The following is a 15,333-nucleotide window of genomic DNA, read 5'->3' on the forward strand; positions in this document are numbered from 1 at the left end:
GTTCTAATACTATGAGACTCATGGGGGCGCGAGCAGCAGACGGGACTTATTGTCTTATTTATTTATTTATTTATTTTAATATGTTACTTATTTTATTTTAAATTCCTTGTGGCTTCCTGGGGTTCAGCCCCTCCCAAAAGTCAGAACCTAGAATCGCCCCTGCTGTGTAGTTGTGTTATATTGTGTAGGGTTATAGTATGTAGTTGGGTTATATTGTACAGTTATATTGTGTAGTTGTGTAATATTGTGTAGTGCTATAGTGTTTGGTGGTGTTTTATTGCGTAGTGTTATGTTGTGTAGTTGTGTTATAGTGTGTAGTAAGATAGTGTGTAGTAGTGTTATATTGTGTAGTGTTAAAGTGTGTGGTAGTGTTATTTTGTGTAGTGTTAAGGTGTGTAGTAGTGTTATATTGTGCAGTGCTCAAGTGTGTAGTTGTGTTAGATTGTTATATTATTGTTTAAACAGAGCGGATGAGTCACAAGCATCTGGCCAGAGGACCTTAGCGAGCCTGCCACAGCAGGAGAAAGCACCTTTAAGTATGGAACGACTTCATTAGGATGAATCATTACGGAGCCAATTTCCCCATACTCTGTGCAATAGATTTACCAGTCAGCTCACGGCAGAGAAGGGAAGGTATTTAATTAAGATACCACAGATTGTATGGGACTCAACGTCTATTGAACGGTCACGCCTTGTTTTCCAGAGCTGAGCAGCATTAGCATAAATACACTTTAATACTGTTCCAGGTGGCTTTGATGGTGTGTGTGTGTGTGTGTGTGTGTGTGTGTGTGTGTGTGTGTGTGTGTGTGTGTGTGTGTGTGTGTGTGTGCGCGTGCGTGCACGCGTGTGTGCCTGAGTGCTTGTACGTGTGTGTGCCTGAGTGCTTGTACGTGTGTGTGCTTGTGTTATGCATATGTGTGTACGCGCAGGCGTGTGTACACGAATGTGTGTGTGCCTGTGTGCTTGTGCGTGTGTGTATGGCAATGTGTGTGTTTGTGTGCGTGCGTGCACATGTGTGTGCGTGCCTCCAGTAGCTGCAGTGTGTTCGGAGCGATAAGCAGGCGTTCCTCCGGGAGGCTTCATTAAAGCCATTGGATGGTGCAAGGTGGCGTGGCTCTCTGAGCCCGGGGTTAGGTTCTATGTGTTATGTTTTATTCAAAAATACTACGGGACAATGTAGATGTGTACACATCACACAGCTGTGTCCATTGAAGGTCATCCTCGAGGCGATTATGTTTGTGTGAAGATTATAACAGCTGTCAATCAGCACGTGACGCCGATTTGATACGTGGAGTTGAAACGTTCTGGAACTAGTTCACAAACACACATGTTCTCGGTTCACACACCATATCTGGTCTGGAACTAGTTCACAAACACACATGTTCTCGGTTCACACACCATATCTGGTCTGGAACTAGTTCACAAACACACATGTTCTCGGTTCACACACCATATCTGGTCTGAAACGACTTCACACAACGCACACTTTTTGAAACTAGTTGACACAAAACACACGTTCTGAAACTAGTTTACGCTCCGAAACTAGTTCACACCACACACACGTTCTGAAACTAGTTCACACAACACACTCGTCCTGAAACTAGTTCACAGAACACAAACGTTCTGAAACTAGTTCACACAAAGCACACGTTCTGAAACTAGTTTATGTTCTGAAACTAGTTCACACAACACATCCGGTCTGAAACTAGTGCACGCAAAATACACGTTCTGAAACTAGTTTAGGTTCTGAAACTAGTTCCGACAAAGCACACGTTCTGAAACTAGTTCACACAAAGTACACGTTCTGAAACTAGTTCACACACGTTAGCCTGAACCAGGGAAAGAACCAGGAACAGAACCAGGCGGAGAACCGTAGAACAGAACCGGAAGGAAATAGCTTAGAACCCGCTCACCTTGCTTTCCAGCGTCTTGGTTCCCACGGAGAACCGGACGAACGGACTGGGTTCGCTGCTGCTCTTCTTACCACACTGAAACACACAAACACACACACACACACACACACACGCACACGCACACGCATACACGGGCACACACACACACACACACACACACACACACACACACACACACACACACACACACACACACACACACACACACACAAACAAACACACACACACACACAATGTTTCACCAATGTATTATATCTCGTGACATGTAGAAGTGATTGCTTCCGAATCGGACAACATTAAGTTTCAGGTTTCAATCCGATCAAGTTGTCACGGAACCAACCAATCACAGGCAGAGCCTCTAAATTCTCATCTAGCCGAGCGATTCCTGGACAGATTGTTTTACTGCCTCCGTAACGTTACTGAATATAAATCTATAAATAAACATTATTCCTACTGAGTACTGGAGACTTAAAGAGCACCTACATACCACTCGCCTCTTTGTGAGTTTAGTGTCCCCTAGAGGCCAAACCCATGAACTGCATTCCAACATTAAGGCCTTGAAAGATAACTACAACTCACTCGAACAGAAGAATTGAATCACTAGCACTTATTTGAACCTGCACTAGGTGTGATTGCCCCTTAGCAGCCTCTAATGGCTTGAGTTGTAGCTGCAGTTAGCACTACGTCATCTCAGACTGTGGGGCCAAGAATGAAACAGTTTAGAGAATAATTCCTAGGATGGATTTAGTCATGGATGCGTGCTTTACTCTTGAGAAACATCCTGGTTCAGATTCTCTTTAGTGGAGTAAATCGCTGCAGTAGAAAGGTGACATAGTGCAGGTTCAACTATGTGTCTCCCTCCTCCCCCATCGAATCCAAAAAAACAGTCAGTCAAGCAGGCTGTGAAACGGTCAGTAAGGAGATGAGCACATCACAACACAACGCCCACTGACACTCCCATGCATGTTTGATACAGGTGCTCGCTGGGTTCATAATTCATAATTCAAAAGGAGTCATCACAGTAGCAAGGTGCAGGGGATGCAGGAGAGGGGAAGAAGAAGAAACACAGGAAGTGATGTCATGCACGCCGCCTCTCGGACGGTACCTTCAGGGTCTTAAAGACCGACACCTGCTTGGCCCCGTCATGGCTGTAATCTGACAGGCTGCTCTTTAAAACCACAGGAGAGAGACGGAGAGAACCAGACCCGGGCGTTAGTCAGGGGCCACACACGGCGAGAACACAGGAGAACCAGACCCAGGAGTTAGTCAGGGGCCACACACGGCGAGAACACAGGAGAACCAGACCCAGGAGTTAGTCAGGGGCCACACACCCAGAGAACGCAGGAGAGAACCAGACCCAGGAGTTAGTCAGGGTACACACACCCAGAGAACGCAGCAAGTCTGCAGTCTACATGTCATGGGTTCCATCCCTATGGTCTCCAGTCTACATGTCATTGGTTCAATCCCTATGGTCTTCAGTCTACAGTTCATGGGTTCCATCCCTATGGTCTTCAGTCTACATGTCATTGGTTCCATCCCTATGGTCTTCAGTCTACATGTCATGGGTTCCATCCCTATGGTCTTCAGTCTACAGGTCATGGGTTCCATCCCTATAGTCTTCAGTCTACAGTTCATGGGTTCCATCCCTATGGTCTTCAGTCTACATGTCATTGGTTCCATCCCTATGGTCTTCAGTCTACATGTCATTGGTTCCATCCCTATGGTCTTCAGTCTACAGGTCATGGGTTCCATCCCTATGGTCTTCAGTCTACAGGTCATGGGTTCCATCCCTATGGTCTTCAGTCTACAGTTCATGGGTTCCATCCCTATGGTCTTCAGTCTACAGGTCATGGGTTCCATCCCTATGGTCTTCAGTCTACATGTCATGGGTTCCATCCCTATGGTCTTCAGTCTACAGGTCATGGGTTCCATCCCTATGGTCTTCAGTCTACAGTTCATGGGTTCCATCCCTATGGTCTTCAGTCTACATGTCATGGGTTCCATCCCTATGGTCTTCAGTCTACAGGTCATGGGTTCCATCCCTATGGTCTTCAGTCTACATGTCATGGGTTCCATCCCTATGGTCTTCAGTCTACAGGTCATGGGTTCCATCCCTATGGTCTTCAGTCTACAGGTCATGGGTTCCATCCCCGGTCTGCAGGCTACATGTCATACATGCATCAACAATGAACAATTTCCTGACCCCTACCCACCTGATGACCTGTACAAGTCAGATAATATAATATACTAAATTAATGAATAGTAATAGATAACAGACAGTAGCAGTAGTGTAGTGCCTCTACAAGCTTGCTGTGTGGGGGAGGAGTCATGTGGTGGGAGGAGCCAGGGGGTGGGAGGGGTCAGATGGTGGGAGGAGTCAGATAGTGGGAGGACTCAGGTAGTGGGAGGAGTCAGATAGTAGGAGGAGTATGCAATAGGGAGTGGGAGGAGTCTGAGAGTGAGTGTGTTTGAGGATGGGAGGAGTTTGTAGTGGGAGGTGTTTGAGAGTGGGAGTTGTTAGAGCAAGGCAGGGGTCTGATAATCCATACATTGACGCCTCAGTGCTGCAGCTGAAAACCTTCTGGAGACCAACCCGTAGGAAGAACCCCCTCCCCTGCTCCTTGGGGGTCTGAAGGGGTCTTGTCTCCTCGTAGTGTGGGATGTGCTAATGGTTCCTCTGGACCATTCTTCATGGACAGTAGATCCATGAGACATGCTTCACACCACAGATACAGCTACTGTTTGAGCCATGTTAGCAAACAGGGCTAATGCTAACGCTATCATGATGCTATGTTAGCACACAGTGCTAACGGTATCATGATGCTATATTAGCACACAGTGCTAACGCTATCATGATGCTATGTCAGCACACAAAGCAAATGCCATCATGACGCAAACTTACTGCTTGACCTGTGCTAGCCCGCCAAACTAATGCTAACGCTATCATGATGCTATGTTAGCACACGGCACCAGCGCCATCATGATGCACAGTTATGGCACAGAACCGATGTCGCCGCTCAACGTATTTTAAGACACAGCGCAAAACACACTATCATGATGCTGTGTTAGCACTCAGCACTGACGCTAACGTTATCATGACGCACAGTTATGGCCCATAGCTGGCTACTGTTAGCACACAGACCCGAAGCTAAGGCTGAGGCTAGGGGGATGCAGCGTACGGGGGACTCACGAGTAGCTTCCTAGACTGAGAGGCCTGGGGCTCGGTAAAGACCAGGCCAGACGCCCTGCGCTCGGCATGGGCTCCACTAGCCTGCAGGCTCCCTGTGAACACACTCTGGAGGAGGAGGAGGAGGAGGAGGAGGAGGACAGAGGCATGAGGAGGAGGAGGACAGAGGCATGAGGAGGAGGAGGACAGAGGCATGAGGAGGAGGAGGAGGAGGAGGAGGGGGAGGAGGAGGAGGAGGACAGAGGCATGAGGAGGAGGAGGAGGAGGACAGAGGCATGAGGAGGAGGAGCAGGAGGAGGACAGAGGCATGAGGAGGAGCAGGAGGAGGAGGAGGACAGAGGCATGAGGAGGAGGAGCAGGAGGAGGACAGAGGCATGAGGAGGAGCAGGAGGAGGAGGAGGACAGAGGCATGAGGAGGAGGAGGAGGAGGACAGAGGCATGAGGAGGAGGAGCAGGAGGAGGACAGAGGCATGAGGAGGAGCAGGAGGAGGAGGAGGACAGAGGCATGAGGAGGAGGAGGAGGAGGAGGAGCAGGAGGATGAGGACAGAGGCACGAGGAGGAGGAGGAGGAGGACAGAGCCATGAGGAGGAGGAGGAGCAGGAGGAGGAGGACAGAGGCATGAGGAGGAGGAGGAGGAGCAGGAGGACAGAGGCATGAGGAGGAGGACAGAGGCATGAGGAGGAAGACAGAGGCATGAGGAGGAGGAGCAGGAGGAGGAGGAGGAGGAGGAGGAGGAGGAGGAGGAGGAGGGGGAGCAGGAGGAGGAGGGGGAGCAGGAGGAGGAAGACAGAGGCATGAGGAGGAGGAGGGGGAGGAGCAGGAGGAGGAGGAGGACATAGGTATGAGAAGGAGGAGGAGGAGAAGAAGGAGGAGGGAAGACAAGGAGAGAGACGAGGAGAGAGATGATGATGATGATGTTGAAGGAGGAGGATAGAGGAGCACGAAGAGGGGGGGAAGGAAGTTGGAGCAGGAAAGAGAGGAAGAGGAGTAGGAGTAGGATTGATGAGGAGGGAGAGGAGAGAGAAGAGTAGGACGGCTAGGAGAGGAAGATGGATTGAGAGAGTGTAGGAGTGGTGAGAGAAGGATGGAGAGGAGATTGATGGATGAATGCCTGACAGGCTGAGATGGCACGGGCTGTGTTCCAATCGCATACCTCTTCTTTTTACTTGTAGTACGCACTGCAGCTACCCTTACAAAGTCTGTACTGTTGCACACAGTATGCATGGTCATAAAACACCTGTAGTGCCCTCCACGTCTCTCCTGCTGCAGAGGATTGTGGGTAAGAAGAGCCTAAGGCATGCTGGCTTGCCTACTGTGAAACGCGACTGGATGTTGTACAACATCCTGGTATTGTTGGCATACTGCCTCTTCCATATTGGGCCAAACTAAATCTTTCTCCATCATACTGCTTGGCATGGTAGTATTGGTACTGGACCACAGGGATGCTGCACAGAATCTCTACTGGCGTCTCTGCTGGCCACCTCCTCCTCCTCCTCCTCCTCCTCCCCCTCCTCTCCTCCTCTCTCCCTCCTCCTCTCTCCCTCCTCCTCCTCCTCCTCCACCTCCTCCTCCTCCTCCTCCTCCTCCTCCTCCTCCACCTCCTCCTCCTCCACCTCCACGTGGTCGGAGCGAGGGGAAGGAGAGGGGGTAATGGAACTTGCTGTCCCGTATGGACAACATCCCTGTGGAAGGAATAGAGAGCAGTGCGGCGTGTGATGAATAATGAACTCGCTCTACGCTGGGGGGGGGAAGAGTAGTTCTGTGTGCTCATGTCAAGGCTGCATAAGTCCCTTATCAGGCTGATGGCTCCTGCTTACTCCTGCAGGAAGACTGTGCTGAGGGGAGGAGGGAGGGAGGAGGAGGGGGAGGAGAAATGAGGAGGAGAGGGAGGAGAAGGAGGAGGGGAGAGGAGGAGAGGGAGAAGAGAGGAGGAGGAGGAGGAGGAGAGGAGGAGAAGGAGAAGAGAGGAGGAGGAGGAGGAGCGAAGACAGGGAGGGGAGGAGAGATGAGGAGGAGGAGAAGGAGGAGGAGGGGGAGAGGAGGAGGAGGAGAGAGGAGGAGGAGGAGAGATGAGGAGGAGGGGAGAGGAGGAGGAGGAGAGGAGGAGAGAGTAGAGAGGACAGAGGAGAGGAGTAGTGGTTCTAGAACTCACTGGGAGGTTCTTCGCTGAGTCCAGATAGACCATCAGCAGGGCGGACGACAGTCCCTCATTGGCCAGGCTTCTGTCCGCCCGCACGCTTCGGAGCACCTGGTTGGACAGGGAAAACACACGGAGGAAATTACCTCATGATTAAGCGCCAGCGCCATGGAAACACCCCGCTTCGGTGAGTAGCTTGGATATCACCACCGATGTCACTGTGTGACTGTAACTTTAGGAGTGCTTGGTTTGTTACCTGGTCCATCTTGTCTGGATTGGAGAACAGGGAGAGCCACTCCAGCTTCAGGTGGAGCTTACCGGTCGGGGCCTCTTCCAGGTCGAACCACTAAACAGACCAAACGCACCTCAGATCACTACACAGAACACAAGCACCTCACATCACCAGAGACATGAACCCAACGCACCCTTAGTCCCTAGAGACGTAGAGCGAACACAGTGTAACTCACGAGAGACATAAACCAAGCACACCTTAGACCACCTGACACCAAACACACCTTCCATCTAGCAACCATGTGCCCAGAGACCAACCTGTATCTCACCTCGTTTTCAGCAAGTTATTTATGTTTCATCTCTCATCTCTCAACACAACACAACAGAGAGGTGATCTTCCAAGTGACAAGCTTGACATTCTATGTTTAATCTATCATCACAGTGACTAGCCAGTCATTCCATATTCAATCCATCATCTCCACAGTCATACAGACAGAGAGATGGTCATCACAGCGATGGCAGGCGTTACCTCGTCCACTTTCTGCTCCTGGTGTAGCTGACTGAGGTCCATCATGAGGCTGAGGAGAACCACAGGTCAGAGGTCAGGGTTCCCAACAGGGCAATGAGCAGCCCAGCCTCTATTGGCTGTTGTTCTGAAGCCAAGGGCGGTCCCAGCTCCAAGGCCACCCGTCTCATCATCATCATCATCATCATCATCAGCGTTTCATTAAGAGCAGATCTCAGGTCTGTCGACCCTGCGGACCGACGCTTGAGTTTCATGTACAAACGGCAGGAGGGGCTGTTCCGTTATGACACCTAACGTACCAGGGGGTCGTGTTGCTGATGTGGGACAGACAAGGCCACTCACCGCCAGCAAGTGTATACCAGAGTTTACACCAGAGTTTACACCAACGTTTATACCAGAGTTTATACCAGCGTTTACACCAACGTTTATACCAGAGTTTATACCAGAGTTTATACCAGAGTTTATACCAGAGTTTATACCAGAGTTTATACCAGGGTTTATACCAGAGTATATACCAGAGTTTATACCAGAGTTTATACCAACATTTAGGTATATACCAGAGTTTATACCAGAGTTTATACCAACATTTAGGTATATACCAGAGTTTATACCAGAGTTTATACCAACATTTAGGTATATACCAGAGTTTATACCAGAGTTTATACCAGAGTTTATACCAACATTTAGGTATATACCAGAGTTTATACCAGAGTTTATACCAACATTTAGGTATATACCAGAGTTTATACCAGAGTTTATACCAACATTTAGGTATATACCAGAGTTTATACCAGAGTTTATACCAACATTTAGGTATATACCAGAGTTTATACCAGAGTTTATACCAACATTTAGGTATATACCAGAGTTTATACCAGAGTTTATACCGCAGTAACCAACAATGATTACAAATTAGATCCTTTCATTCATCTCGTTATTTTTTTAATCAGCGATATAATCATCTCATCTCTTCCATGGCGCTATGAGCAAGTTGTTTCTGCGTTGTCAAGGAAACATCCTGCTGCTGGTTGTGTTTGACCGCTGCTGTTAATGCTGAATGTGTAGCGCATTTATTCAGATCTGTTAAGACGCAGAGGTGACTGGTTATCGAAGACTACCACCCACACACAGGAGTAACCAGACTACAGTATCTAGGAGGACTCACCTGCCCAGGTAGTCATCTTTATCGGTGTCTTCATCAAACAGCTCGATCTCCAGGTACTGCCCGGTGAACTCGTACACCAGTGCCTGGGGAACGCAAGTGTGATGGGAAATCTGTCTGTTGTTTACGTTTTAATAAGTTAGAGGGGACATATTATACCACCAGGCGTGAGTGCGATTAGCCATTACAAGCCGTTTTGAAAATGTGCAGCTTCTGACATCACAGGTGGGCGTGTCCACCTAGATGTATGACGGATAGATGAGCAGCGATTGCTACAATCCAATGGGTAGGCTGGTAGACTGATCTATCCAGCACACATCTAGGTGGACACGCTAGGAGGTTTCCTTCAGGTTGTGTTAGCCACCCCATCTGTGAACCAGTGTTGTCTAGTTCCCCTTTTCTAACCCTTCCCCAGGGTGAACCAGCCACCAGCTCCCCATGATCTACACTAGAAACACTCTTGTAGCTAAACATATCTCTCACATGATGCACGAACGAATGCATGGCGGGGAGGGGGTGAAACTGCGTTGACAGGACGTGTGAAACTGTATTCCGGGCTCACTCTGCACTCTGTGTATGCATCCATCGAAATAGGTTTACTATCCAGCCTAGGGTCACATGATCAATGACATCGTCGCCAAGGGTCACATGATCCATGACACCGTGGCCCAGGGTCACATGATCCATGACATCGTCGCCCAGGGTCACATGAATGATGACATCATGGCCCAGAGACGGTTTTTGTTCTTAATGGCTTTTCAATAACACTGTTACTAATTAATCACAGCTTTGTGGATGTTGTACCAGGTAAACTGTGAAACATAAACCCCACTAAACATTTAAACGTGTGCTTAACAACTAAACAGGTAGTACAAAAACAAAACACCTCTACACAGTTATATTCCATGCAATTAAATGGAATAAACATGTCTGTACTCTACAGTTAAAGCTGGACTATATTTTTTATTTGCATTCTACAGTTAAAGACGGTCTACAAGTGTATATGAGTCTCTGTCACCTCGAAGACCTGGTTCCACTTTGGGTGCAGGTTCGCCTTGATGGTGCGGCTCCGGAACTGCTGGGTGCCGATCTGCAGGACCCCGTACGGGTCCGACTTGGCCTTAATCAGACCCCCCAGGAACTGGTCCTTCCCCTCAAGGTCCTGGGCCTCAAGGAAATGGATTCGGAGAACCCCCTGCCGAGATACACCGCCAATCATCACCTCTGGAGCTAGCAATAAAATAATAACTATAATATAATATCCCTGTAGCCAGGGAACTAGCTAGCCAGGGACCTAGTTAGCCAGGGGGATAAATAACCAGTGCGGTAGACAGAAAGGGAGCTAGCTGGCCAGAGAGCTATTTAGCCAGAGAGCTAGCCGGCCAGGTAACTAGCTAGCCAGGGGGATAAACAGCCAGTGCGATAGCTAGAAAGAGAGAAAGTGAGTCTGGGAGGAAGCAGTACCTTAGGCATGGGGTACCGTAGCTGTGTCAGCTCAACGTCGCCCACCAGTGGGATGGTGATGCGGTTGGGGAGGACCAGGTAACTGAAGATAATATCCTGAATAACACTCTCTGAAAAACCACTAGAGGAGAGAGAGGAGAAGGAGGTGGTGAGGAGAGAGAAAGGAGAGGAGAGGCGAGAGAGGGGTTGGAGGTGGTGAAGAGAGAGGAGGAGAGGAAGGGGAGAGAAGGGGAGAAGGGGGTGAGGAGAGAGGGAGAGGAGAGAGGAGGGGAGAGAGAAGTTCAGGTCAGTTCATATATTATTGTCCCGCAAGGGAAACTCAATTTGCATCAGGGCTTGGCAAACATTCTCAGAACATAAAAGGCTATAAGAAGAATAAAATAAAAACGGATAGAAACGGATCAAATAAGTGCCCAGTGTCCATGGAAGACAATGGATAAAAAGATGTAGCTATTTATTGCACACGGCACGAAGGAGAATTTATATAATTGCAGTTTGCTCTTGGTAATCTCTGCCTGGTGCCTGAAGGTAGGACCAGCTCCTCATATAGAGGGGAGGATTCTCCAATACTGATTCATCTGCACCATGACCTGCTGACCTGAACTAACAGTCCTACTGAGAGGAGGACTCAGGAGAGGAGCGGAGACTGACTGAGTGACAGACGGACAGACAGACAGACAGACAGACAGACAGACAGACAGACAGACAGACAGACAGACAGACAGACAGACAGACGGACGGACGGACGGACGGACGGACGGACGGACGGACGGACAGACGGACGGACGGACGGACGGACGGACAGAGAGCGATAGATACAGATAGAGAGAGAGGGGGGGAGACAGAGAGATGAGAAAGAGATAAAATAAGAGAGAGAGAGAGAACAAGGAGAGAAAGAAAGAGAAAGAGAAAGAGAGAGAGAGCGAGAGAGAGAGAGAGAGACAGAGACAGAGAGAGACAGAGACAGAGAGATGATAAAGAGAGATAGAAGAAGGAGAGAAGGAAATAGTTTTTATGAGGAGGTATTTGAAGACAACTAAAGGTTTGTCCTTGGGTTATTAATATCTGGGTGTAATCCTCGGGTAGGTCGAAGTTCCTTCCATGTGCGAACGGGTGCAGTTGTTGACTCAAAATAATCCTCTGATCTGAAGAGAACACCACCCTGGCCGGCCGGATCACATGACCAGCGGTCAAACGCGGTGCAATAACCCCCTTGGGTCAGATAAATAGACTGGATGGTAATGGGAGGAGAGGAGGAGGAGGGGAGGGGGGAGGAGGGGGAGGAGGGGGGGGGGGGAGGAGGAGGAGGGGGGGAGGGGAGAGGGGAGTAGGACCAGTCAGCAAAGGAGAGCAGGGGTTAACTGTATCATGATGGATCGATGCAGTCTCGCAATAACAAGGTTGTGAGTTCCAACTCCCAATATAGGTCTCTGTTAGCCTGACATCCCATAACCAATTAGCCAAAGCCTATCAGTCTGGAACCATTCCGTTCATTTTAGATTTCCAAGGGGCGATATCGACAGGCTCAGGCCAAAATGCATCTGGGCAAAATTGGATCGGCCTACAACCAATCAGAGCAGCCCAACATGTGACACATCACCGGCAGCCATCATGATTATTTTGAAATTCAATACAAATAAATGTTATTTTTCCCCAAGGGGCAGCTTGAGCCGAACGGTTAGTAGGACGTAAAACAAGTAGCACTACAGTCTCAGTGCACGTTGTCTGTATGTACTGGATGACTGGTTTGTTAAGGTGTCTGTCTGTGACTGGATGACTTGTCTGTTGTGTGACTGACTGGATGACTGGTCAGTTGTGGTGACTGTGACTGGATGCCTGATCTGTTATTGTGACTGACTGGATGACTGGTATATTGTGGTGACTGGATGCCTGATCTGTTATTGTGACTGACTGGATGACTTGTCTGTTATTGTGACTGACTGGATGCCTGATCTGTTATTGTGACTGACTGGATGACTGGTATATTGTGGTGACTGGATGCCGGATCTGTTATTGTGACTGACTGGATGACTGGACTGTTATTGTGACTGACTGGATGACAGGTCTGTTGCGTGACTGTGACTGGATGCCTGTACTCCGCAGACAGTAAATCTTCCAGCACTCCGTAAATGATTCAAAATGTTTTCATGTATTACTACGTATGTCAGTTATGGCAGCCATTACTCCCCTGATCATCTGGGTTGCACATCAGGGACCTTAGGAGTTACATTCTCATCCACAACCAGAACCCCAAACACAGAATACTAAGAAGAACGAAGTCCCTTTGCACAGCCTTTTGATTCTCAGGTGCTGGTGAAAAAAAAGTGTAAAATCACCGCACAACGGTAAGCTCATTTATTTACGAAAAGCGTCGTTTGCATAAAATAATCAGCTTACAAGTGTGCAGATATTTTAATCTATATATAATATTTTTTTATACAGAATCCATAGTGTTTACCCTGTGGGCAGATTCAGTGGCGGCACCTCTTCATAACGAGTGCAATAATCAGTAGTTCCCACGCCTCAGCAGTGCCGTCTACAGGCAGTGTATCGACGCGGGGAAGCCAACCGCCTGAAACACAAGCTGCCGATACTCAGCGCAGTAAACCGCCGCATGGCCTCCGCTGTCGCCATTAATCCAGCCCGAACCGGTCGGTTTTTACGGGTCCGCTGAGCGGGAAGGGAGCCGATGGATGAATCACGTCCTCCCGCGTCGGTTAACACGTCGCAGGGAACCGTCGGCCATGTTGGACCACAGCTTCCTCTTGAATCGTAGATGGACTGTGTTTATACAGCGCTTTTCTACGCAGTGGTCACTCAAAGCGCTTGACGATATGGCCTCACATTCACCCGTTCATGCACAAATTCACACGTCGACGGCGGAGTCAGCCATGCAAGGCGACAGCCAACTCGTCGGGAGCAGCCAGGGTGAGATGCCTTGCTCAGGGACACCTCGACACTCAGCTAGGAGGACCCGCTCTACCTCCGGAGCCCGATGCAGCCCTTTCAATTTTTTTCTTGAGACGCACCCCGTCTCCTCCAACCACTCCCTCACCTATCTCGTTTGACTTCCTGTCTCTGTGGACTTCCTGTCTCTGTGGACTTCCTGTCCGTGCTGTCTTCTTGTCTGTGGTGACTTACTTCCTGGCTAGACTTCCTGTCTCTGTGGACTTCCTGTCTGTGCTGTCTTCTTGTCTGTGTTGACTTACTTTCTGGCTAGACTTCCTGTCGATGTTGACTTCCTGTCTGTGCTGTCTTCTTGTCTGTGTTGACTTACTTTCTGGCTCGACTTCCTGTATATGTTGACTTCCTGTCTGTGCTGTCTCCTTAGCTGTGTTCGAAATCGTTCCCTATACACTCGTTCCCTATTCCCTATATAGTGTACATGATATAGTGCACTATATAGGGAATAGGGAACGAGAATTCGGACACTACGCTGAACATTTCTAAACGTAATTTGCGTCAGTAAATGTGCCGGGTATTTGTGTGACGCAGACAGATGCGCCCACATCATGTAAACAAACCGGGCACTCACGAGGAAAGCTGGAGGTTGTATTGATGTTGAATGTTACATTTCCATGTTCAAATTTTTTTTAACTCATTTTGACTGTTACATTTTCTATGTTAAATCCCAAATAAATTGTTGACATTTCTATACGAAAGCCGGAGACTCCATCATTAAATGTATTCGTTTTCGCGGTTATTTAGCTTCTTCTTCTCCTCCGGAAAAACACGACCGCATTGCATTGTGGTATACGGGAGTAACATGTAGGGTACATCGTATGTACCCTATTTTAAGTCCACTATATAGTGCCCTATATAGTGGACCACTGAGAATTCGAACACCCTACAAAATGGCGTGCACCCTATTTAGTGCATCCATGATAGGGAACGATTTCGAACACAGCTCTTGTCTGTGGTGACTTACTTTCTGGCTTGACTTCCTGTCTATGTTGACTTCCTGTCTGTGTTGCCTTTCTGTCTGTCTTGACCTTCAGTGTTTGACTTCCTGTCAGAGACGGCTAACCGTTACGGCGGCTCTGCGTCGGAGAGATTGGCAGCATCAGTTTGAGACAGCCCTCAGATCTGACTGGGTGGTGGAGGATATCTGAGCTCCACTGGGGGCGAACCTGAGGACGGGGAGGTTCTCCTGACCAGTTGTGTATTTAATAAATAGGTTTTTACGATCTGTTTTGTATTTATGTAAATCATTGCGTTCAGGGCCGTAGCCTGGGATTGATAAATCGTGAGGCCCTGTGCGACCAGATGTCACACAGTGCAGAGCCTAGTCTAAGTCTAGACTGATTATACCCAGAGAAGTTCTCCAATGCTGATTCTTTATGCAGTTGTTATTAAAGAAAGAGACAGCGAGAGAGAGAGAGAATTTTCTTCAGCCTTTCTTTTCTTTTAAATGGCCAAGGTGCGGACCGCGGTAACCTCATAGCTACGGGCGTGATGGCATTGTAATAAATAAAATATACCTTTCTTCATCACAACCCGTGGAGACCTGATCACTATTGATAGTCAAAGGTATTGCGGGGTTAGCAGAACCATCACGATTCAGTGAGTTTTGTGTTTCCACATTTTAAACACTCACAACCAGTGATTCAACAGAGTTCTTAGCTTTCTAGTAGCCTGAGAATGAGGGCCGAAACCTCTTCGGCCAAATCTTCGATAATGATGGCTAAAGTTATAGACTGTTGAAGAGTGAG

The 15,333-nt window shown here is 48.5% G+C and overlaps 1 protein-coding gene across 4 annotated transcripts in view; it reads right to left on the reverse strand.

Moving 5' to 3' along the window:
- Positions 1 to 15,333, reverse strand: part of esyt2b (extended synaptotagmin-like protein 2b) — a 38,382-nt gene that overhangs the window by 7,310 nt on the left and 15,739 nt on the right. The window contains exons 8-16 of one of the 4 annotated variants that reach the window (XM_060045523.1): positions 10,622 to 10,742; positions 10,176 to 10,352; positions 9,161 to 9,243; positions 7,999 to 8,047; positions 7,495 to 7,584; positions 7,254 to 7,349; positions 5,104 to 5,208; positions 3,019 to 3,081; positions 1,914 to 1,988 (exon numbers count right to left, since the gene is read on the reverse strand). In XM_060045523.1, the coding sequence (XP_059901506.1) occupies positions 1,914 to 1,988; positions 3,019 to 3,081; positions 5,104 to 5,208; positions 7,254 to 7,349; positions 7,495 to 7,584; positions 7,999 to 8,047; positions 9,161 to 9,243; positions 10,176 to 10,352; positions 10,622 to 10,742 (859 nt within the window). The remainder of the gene's footprint in view (positions 1 to 1,913; positions 1,989 to 3,018; positions 3,082 to 5,103; positions 5,209 to 7,253; positions 7,350 to 7,494; positions 7,585 to 7,998; positions 8,048 to 9,160; positions 9,244 to 10,175; positions 10,353 to 10,621; positions 10,743 to 15,333) is intronic. The other 3 variants (XM_060045525.1, XM_060045524.1, XM_060045526.1) reach the window with 3 other exon arrangements.

The sequence above is a fragment of the Gadus macrocephalus genome, chromosome 23, assembly GCF_031168955.1.
Source record: "Gadus macrocephalus chromosome 23, ASM3116895v1".
Lineage (NCBI taxonomy): Eukaryota > Metazoa > Chordata > Actinopteri > Gadiformes > Gadidae > Gadus > Gadus macrocephalus.